This window comes from Vicia villosa, unplaced genomic scaffold, assembly GCF_029867415.1.
Source record: "Vicia villosa cultivar HV-30 ecotype Madison, WI unplaced genomic scaffold, Vvil1.0 ctg.001413F_1_1, whole genome shotgun sequence".
NCBI lineage: Eukaryota > Viridiplantae > Streptophyta > Magnoliopsida > Fabales > Fabaceae > Vicia > Vicia villosa.
The window spans coordinates 446,322-455,092 of record NW_026705608.1 but is presented as its reverse complement, the minus strand read 5'-3'; the positions used below and the strand labels follow the sequence as shown (position 1 = coordinate 455,092).

General features: G+C 40.2%; 1 protein-coding gene across 1 annotated transcript; it reads left to right on the top strand.

The window, feature by feature from the left end:
• The first annotated feature begins 252 nt into the window (after positions 1-252).
• On the top strand, positions 253-1,318 carry LOC131635032 (major pollen allergen Ole e 1-like). Its single transcript, XM_058905634.1, has 2 exons — positions 253-690; positions 886-1,318. The coding sequence occupies exons 1-2, from the start codon at positions 507-509 to the stop codon at positions 1,221-1,223; spliced, it is 522 nt and encodes a 173-aa protein (XP_058761617.1). The 5' UTR covers positions 253-506; the 3' UTR covers positions 1,224-1,318.
• The last annotated feature ends 7,453 nt before the right edge of the window (positions 1,319-8,771 follow it).

Below are 8,771 nucleotides of genomic sequence, written 5' to 3'. Positions count from 1 at the left end.
ACTAAGTAACTTTATATTTCTAATATCACCCACAAGTTGAAAAGAGCTTCCACTTTGAGAGTTGATAGCATAAAAATAATTGGTTCCTCTTTAGTTAAAAGATAAGGAAGTAGAGAAAAACGTGATAGCAATAAATATTCCTTCATAACTACTCACAAGACCCTTTTATGTTCATAATAACTTGATCTCTATCTTTTTCTTTTCACTACTATCTTCTATTTAAACCCCCCAAACACATAACTCAAATCACCCTATTCCTATTCCTATTCCTATTCCTATTCACCCCTCCTCTCTTCCCAATCAAAAGAATCTCTCACCCCTTCTCTCTCCTACTCACAACTCCCATGTCTTGCCAACCAACATTCACATGTCTTTGTTTCTAGTGAAAAAAATATAAACTAAGATAAAATTATTTCAAACTTTGGTTCTCCACTAACAACTACACTTCTTTTATCCACACACACTCACCAAACCCATCTTCAACTATAGTATTCACAATCTCAACCATGAATCCTCTAACTTTGTTGCTTATTTTACCTTTCTTTACACAGTTTTTGGAAGTTGAACCTGCAAGACCAAAAGTTCTAGGGAAACCAAAGTTTCCTACCTCTCAAATCAGTGTCATGGGCTTTGTTTATTGTGATTTCTGCTCAAATAACACCTTTTCTAGACATAGCTACTTCTTGCCAGGTAATGTCATATGCTATTTTTTATACTTAACTATCAGAGTTCGAACTCTGGTGATGACGTATAATTTAATACTATCTGTTTTTTTTTTTTTTTACTTTACTTAATTATCAAAAACTCTCACATAATTGTGAGTATCAGAGTTCGAACTCTGATGATGACGTCTAACCTAACAGTATCTGTTACTTGTTTGTTCAGGTGCTGAGGTGACAGTAGATTGCATGTTCAAAGCAATTTCAGCAAAAACATCAGAACAGATTACACTATCAGTGAACAGGACAACAAACAAGTATGGAATGTACAAGATTGAAATACCATCAGTTGATGGAGTGAAATGTGCTGAAGGGTCTGAAGTTATGTCTTCCTGTGAAGCTAAACTGATTGGAAGTTCAACTTCTTCTTGCAATGTTCCTGGCTACAAAAGCACTTCTAATGTGATTTCAGTCAAAGCTAGAAAAACCAATCTCTGCATATATAGTCTTAATGCTTTGAATTTTAGACCATCTAAGAAGGATACTAGTTTGTGTGGTAATTAATTACATAATTAGCCTTTTTCTTTGGTTACTTGCTAATGTTATGTTCTTTTTTTCAGCCTACTGGGGGCATTTATGTCATTTCATTATCTTTCTCATTTTCTTCACTGCCTTGCTGCATTATTTGTTTGGTAACATTATTGTCATAGTATAATATCCTAAAATAATTATTTCCTTTATAAGAAAATATTATTTTTTAGGTTCATTGAGTAACGAATGTATCTGATTTATTATGTAGATCAGGTACATTCATTATTCAATAAACCTAATTAAACCTAAAAAAAATATTTGCTTATAAATAAGGCCGGAGTAGTATTTAATAACATAACTAACTCTTTTCTTAACTTAAAAGTACTTGAATTAGCAATATGACATTCTTAATTAAAAATGAGAAGTTCTAGGTTCGAATTTTACCGAACACGCAACAATGTTTGAACTCAGTCTTAGACACGGTCTTAAATTTAAATTCAGTTTTAGACACACTCAACCTCGACTACACAACGGTGTTTGTTTGGAGGGATTAATCTATGTAGTTGTTCGCAAATGATATCGATAATATTAAAAAAGAAAAACACTTAATTTTCTTTTTCTTTAATACTATGAAGTTTTTGAGTAAGGATCCTCTTCATTTCTCAAAAGAAATAGAGGTGTCCATTACTATAGTTTTCAAGAAAATAAAAGATATAAATCCACGTATTTTTAAAAGTGGTGACATTAATTACACATTTATGCACCAAAACCATGGACACCTCCATTTCTTTTGAGAAATGGAGAGGATCCTTAGTCGAAGTTTTGCTGTTTTATTATCCATTAAATTATATGGACCCTGAAGCATGAAGCATAGGTTGTTGCAATTAAGTCCAGAAGGCAGTACAAACAAAATGTCAGGTAATAATGATAACACTGTCTTCTCTGGTCTATATTAGTTCTGATTTGGAGGATGGTGATAGTAAATTTTTTTCCTAATATGAATTCAAGTACACCAATATACTCCAAAATTCTGCAACTAGTATTTTCTAATCAAAATATAAAGTGGCAGGATCAAAACGTGATTAAACTACGAGATAATTTCAAATATAAATAAATTTAAATATTTTCATTTTATTTAATGATGTTTTTTCTACTTTCTAGTAAAAAAAATTAACACTAGTAGCGTGAAGATGATAGCTATAGCTTTTGTCAATCTAATTAATAGATTGAAGTTGTAAAAATGATTTGACTATTTAAAATCTTGAGTTATTTAATTGATAAATTAAGTGCATGATATCAAAAACTTTTTTTTTAATAAAATAATTTATTTGTAAATAAAATTTATATAATAAATAATTTATATAGTTTTAATTTAAATTGGGATGGGCCAATCCAATACTGGTTGAAAAGTGACTAACCTTATCCCAAACCTAGTCCACGTGAGAGATTTTATCCTCACACCCTTTTATTTTGATTTAGCACCCCCAAATCATTACTTTACAAAATGATACACAGTTTAGTAGGGCTGGACAGAAATTTTAGAACCGGCTCAATCCAACCAATCCATATGGCCCGCAAAGAAATGGATTGGTTAGATCGGATTTTCGAGTTACTAGTTTGCTGTTTATTTGGTTCACATAATTTTAGTTGGTCGGATTTGAGTTGTTGTTTTCAGCCTAGTGAAAACCGGATCTAAATGATAATAGAGTAGTGAATAGACATGGAAAAAAAGTGTATTTTGTTTTTTTCTAATGAAGATGTCTATTAGATTAGGTTGAATGAATTTCATCCTTTACATTGATAAAGTTTTTCACCTAAAAATTCTTAGTATGATAATGAGTTTATGGTTAATTGATGAGAGAAATCATATTCAAAAGTAAAACATCACTTTTGTCTGTGTTAGCTTGTCTAGTGTTATTGTTATTGTGTGTGCTTATGTTTTAGAAGTTATTTTGCACTTCTGTTTTAATTTATGTTGTTGTGTTTTTTTATTCTAATTGACAATTGTTGTTTCGTTAGTTGTGTTTTGGTTATCTTCCATGGTTTTTGGGTATTTTATATTGTTTTAACTATACTAATTTGATTTAATAAAATTATTTGCATGAGCGAATTTTTTATTTTTTACTTTTTTTAATATTTTGGATTTTTTGAATATTTTGGAGTCACTTTGTGACTCAACAACACAAACCTTTCTTTTTTGGAGTCATTTTTTGAAACTTGTATTTTTGTATTTTGACGTGTGGGACGTGTATGAACTGCTCAACTATGGTTTTATTCATAAATACTTGTTTTCTTTTATGTCGATGGTATGAATTGCTCAAGTAATTTGTGTTTGTTTGGAGCATTTAAATTGTATTTCATTTTTCATCATCCCCTTCTATGGCATTTAAATTGTTTTTTTTTTACTGTTACTCAGTTATTGGAAATTTTAGAGGTGATATACCATGTTCAGAGTGATTATCAGTTCTTTTTATGCTGATACAGACACTCTACCAAATGTTTAGTTATAAATGTCATCCCTGGATTTAGATTGTGGAGCACTGTCAAGTCTTTTCTGGATCCCAAAACAACTTCAAAGTTCCATGTGTGTTGAATACCATCTTATAGCCATTTAAAACTCTGTTTAATTATCATCTGCAAGGGTGTTCACTCAATCACATACAAGATTAAAAATCAATGAATTTGTAAGCTATTTGTAAAACCAGTCAGAAATTATTTAAACACATACATTTGAGGAATTTTACGCTTGTATCTTGGCTTATGTTAGAGTAGGATAGCTTTTTGGATAGTAGGCTTGAACTTTGGAGTTAGGTGCCTCTTTGTCCTTCCGTTATTTTATTCTTGTCATATCACTCTTTCATTCAAATTGGGTACTAGATATTTTTCAAATTTGTGGTCCTTTTCTTTTCTTCCTCCTTTTTTTTTTAAATACCATGTTTTTTACATCTTATTTTTTTCTATCTTTTTCCTTGACCAACGTCTCTATTACCCACAACTCCAAACTTAAATGTTGTTAACTTCCAAAAGCAACCCTAAACTTAGTGATTAGCTTATACTAAAAATGAAATTTATCTACCTAACTCCAAGAAGGCTAGAAAGATTTTTATCTTTCAAGTCAAATACTTATAATAGGTTAAGTCACCGAAGGAAAGGCTAAATCTCAAATTGGTTAACAAGGGATATAAATCATAAAGCACGGGTGGTTTACAAGGCCGCGGAGTTTTCACAAACAGCTGCCTTTATGTGTGTTTATCATATCAACTAATTAAAACAGATAAAATGCAATTTCTAGATATTACAATCGCATGGATACACTCAGAAAAAGAAATAAGTAAACATTATTAATATTTTGGCCTAAATCTCACTTGTTCAGGTATTTTAAGGTTCAGCATCAGCATTGGTGTCCCATCTCTTCATCAACCTTTACTTAGTGATCGTACCTGATCAGAAGAATCGTCGCTGGCTGCTCGGAATTGGATCTTCGAGAAATGAGGAGGGGGTGTACCTGCAAGGTACTCCGATGCCAAAGTGAGAAGAGGAGCAAAGGAGCGCAAGTACAAGCTAAAGTGAGTAAGAAGTGAATACCTGACCCTCTAATAAAAGAGCGTATTTGTAGCCCCCAGCGCTGGGCCATGATCTCGCTGTTGGGTTGGACTTCTGATCGTACCTGATCATAAGAATCGTCGCTGGCTGCTCGGAATTGGATCTTCGAGAAATGAGGAACGGGGTGTACCTGCAAGGTACTCCGATGCCAAAGTGAGAAGATGAGCAAAGGAGCGCAAGTACAAGCTAAAGTGAGTAAGAAGTGAATACCTGACCCTCTAGTAAAAGAGGGTATTTGTAGCCCTCAGCGCTGGGCCATGATCTCGCAGTTGGGTTGGACTTGCAAGCCCAATGGGAGGCTGCCAGGTTTCCTGAGCGGGAATATCGGAGGTGCGTGAGTGCCCTCTGTCCTGGTTAACCACTCCGAAGTTTAAGGGAGATGCGGTCTTTTAGGGACCACGTGGACTCCGCATTATTCGGGGGGTTGGAAGTGAAAGGACCCTCACGAGGAGCAGGGTCCTCGGCAGAGAAGATGCTCGCGGGGAGCATCTCTGTCGGGCGTCAGATGGCTCCCGAGGAGGATCATGCCGAGAGTAACAGAGACGGGCATTCTAGACCCAAACGTGGGTCACAGAGGGAACTGGGCCTCTGAGGTTCATTGGGCCGAAACCATGTTGGGCCTATTCTTGGCCCAGTCCAGAACAGGAGCCCTCTAAGTCGGAGTTTCCTGGCCAAGGAGCTGCGACTTTGGTGATGCCCGGCCCTGGCAAGGTGGATCCCCGTCAAGTGGATGTGCCCGGACGGACTGGTCTGTGGGTTGAAACGAAAGATCGCGCGTGTGTAGCACGCGCTGACGTGGCATAGCCAATGATTGCCTAGGGTCTAGATGGCGACGCTTGTCAGGGGGCGCGACGTTTCTCCTTCCGAGCGTTTTCCCTATAAAAAGGGGTGAGTCCCCACATTTAGGCATTTTTTCTCTCTGCTCGCGTTCTCGGCTTCAGGTAGACGATCCCCGGAATCAACTGTTCGTCCCATCATTCATAGTAGCAGCCGTCTTTCGCTGAGGAGTTCATTCTAGCCTTCATTAATATGTCTTCAGGTATGCTTACGAATCTCTTCGTCGTTTTTATGTCTTTTTCGTAGGGTATCGAGAGCTTGCGACTGCGTACTTTCGCTGTTCTCACCATCCACGTCGGTTGAGTTCTATGCACATTCGCTACTTTCTCCTCGGGTTATCCAAGCGATGCCCGGGGGTTAGTTTGTGGATCAGATGACGTTCATGGTTAGGTCCTCGTGGTTTTTTAGATCCGATTGCCGCAATCACTTTCCTTTTCGTTAAGTTTTGGCGTGAGTCCTCGGCTGACGGACGTTTTTTCCTCGATGGGGGTTTAGCCGGGGGCTCTCCTGCTCCTGCTCTACCCTTTCGCTTGCGTTGCGGTGGAAGGGTGGATTTGATGAACTGTCGAATTCATTTTTTCCTTTTGCATGCAGGTGAATCTGATTCGAGTGCCAGTTCGGGGTCCAGTTCGGAATCTGGCTTGTGGGCTAGCGGGTCGGAGGACACGACGGCGAGCAGCTCTGATGTTGAAATTGTTGAAGTTTAAAACTCGCCCGCCGCAGCCGAGGAGGACCATGCAGATTCTCCCAGTTCGGACGCCGAGGGAGGGGTTTCTCCAATGCCGCTCTTTAGTTATGAATGCACGATCGACCTCGACTGGGTAGCCGACGAACCTATGTCAGTTGTTTCTCGATATACCGAATCCTTAAACGGAGCTTTTAGGGAGATTGAGGTCCGGGGAGACGGTGATGAATTGAATTACCAAGTAGGTTGTCCGTCCCGAGATGAGCGCATATGTTCTCGGTTTGACGGGGACAGTTTTGCTATGTACGAACATGTGTTCAAGGAGCTTGGTTTTCGCCTGCCCTTCTCCGGCTTCCAGACTTCTTTGTTGGCGTTTCTTGCTCTGGCGCCATCTCAATTGCATCCGAACGCCTTTGCTTTTATGCGGGCATTCGAGATTGTTTGCGACTACTTGGGTATTGGTGCTACGACCGACTTGTTCGGCCGATGCTTCCGTGTCCAAAGACAGACGGCGGACGGGCGATATAGCTGGGTCTCCTTTAGAAATGCCGACAGAAAACTTTTCGGGATGTATACCGACTCGGTGAAAGGTTTTAAGGATCGATACTTCCTCGTCCGTCCGCGCAGCCCGGCAGCTTATTCCGCTATGTCTGATATAGTGGAGGTGCGGGATGAGGCCGGCAACTTAGAGAGGGATGAGGACGGGCAGGTAGTGAAGGAGTTCTGCACAGCGTTCCCGTTCTTTTGGTGGAGAGGCCACTTCTCGTCTCCCCCTAAAAATTATGCTTGGGAAGACGGAGATCTGGACGAGCAGGATACGGCATCGTACTCGGTTCTCTGCAAGTATGTGGACGGTTTCACCATGTCTCAGTGGGTGACGAGGAAGGGAGATCCCGTCTTGGACGAGAATGGTGTGCCGAAGGTGGAGCCGCGGGTAATTAACACTAAGGCCCTGTTATCTTGTCGGACCCCCGAGGAGGCCCGTGCGTTGTTAGGTCGTATTTGGGCTATTTATTTTGTTTTGTATCTTCTGTTTGGTGTTTTCGCTAACCTGTTTGCTTCCCTTTTTCAGATGCTATGCCGGAGAAGGATGACAAGCTCTTGAAGATGGTGACCCAGGATGCGAAGAAGCTTCGGCAGAAGAAGGCTCGCGGAACTGGCGTTGGAGATAACTCGGGCTCGGCTGGTTCTCCCCGGGTGAACTTGGATTAGAGGTCCCCCAAGAAGGCTCGTCATGCTGAGGCAGCCCGTGAGAAGCCGTCGAATCTGAGACCCGGCCGTGCCTTCCTGTTTCCTCCTTGCTTCAAAGATGGAGGTTACTTTGAAAAGTTTCCCCTGGTAACTTCTCTGGATGAAGCCCGTCGGGTCGACGAGATGGATTCCCCGGCCCTCCTTAAGCAGCTGGCGAGCGATGGTGCCGCCGTGATGAGGGTTTTGGGAATGGCTCAAGTGTTGGCTAAGGGTGGTTCGGGTTCTGCCGAGGCTCTGAAGAAGGCGGAGTCGGCCAGGAAGCAGGCTGAGGATAAGGTGAAATCCATGGAGGCCGACCGTGAGAAGTTGAAGAAGAAAATTGATGCGGCTCTGAAGCAGAAAGACGGGGAGAGCGCGGCGGAGAAGAAGAAGCTTGCTGACCTTCAACTGGAATGGGCACCCTCGGCTGACGAGTTCCCGGATGTGGCTGTGTAACATCCCATAATTTCAGTTTATTAATTTAATTTGGGTTTAAATTGAATAATTGGAATTTTAGTATTTTAATCGGATTTAATTGGAAAATGATGGAGTAAAGCTATTGGGCTTATGGTGTGATGTTAGTAAAAGAGGGGTGCTAATTAGTTAGGCCTTTTACTAAGTTGTGGTTAATTTATTTTATTTTATTTTTCATAAAATAAGAAAAAGGAACCATTTGGGGAAAAAGGAAGAACACGTGAAAAGGGCAAGAGAAGAGAAAGAGGCAAGAACGTGGAACCGGAAGGAGAACATTCAAGAGATTCATCGAGGTAAGGGGGGACTCTTCCTTTTAGTATCTCTTATGTGGTCTTAGGTAATAGGTAGATTGATGTATGGTTTGATTCAATTAGACATTGGGGTTGTTAGGTTAGGGTGTTCTAATTTGGATTGAATTGATGATGATTTGTGTGAACTATTTGGTTAATAACGCGTCTAAATGATGTTTTGTGGTGTATAATTGAATATATGATGATTGTATGCCTGTATGTGATGTCTGGAATCGTTTTTGGGTGAAAAGGGAGTGAAATCGCAGGGTCTGTCGCAGACTTGGGGTTTGCTGAAATCGCAGGTCCGCTGAGCGGAGGGGGGTCCGCTGAGCGGAGGTCCCAACGTAGTTCGCTTCTGTTGGACGTCGCTAGTGGTCCGCTGAGCGGAGGTCTGAAGGATTCGCTTCTGTCTTGCTTCGCTGAGCGAACCTTGCTGTGTGTGAATATTTCTAAAAACTTTAA

Bases quoted from the DNA above. Each gene is read 5' to 3' on its own strand.
- LOC131635032 (XM_058905634.1), top strand. From the start codon at position 507: ATGAATCCTCTAACTTTGTTGCTTATTTTACCTTTCTTTACACAGTTT. The intron at 691-885 runs GTAATGTCATAT...TTGTTTGTTCAG, and splicing joins ACATAGCTACTTCTTGCCAG to GTGCTGAGGTGACAGTAGAT.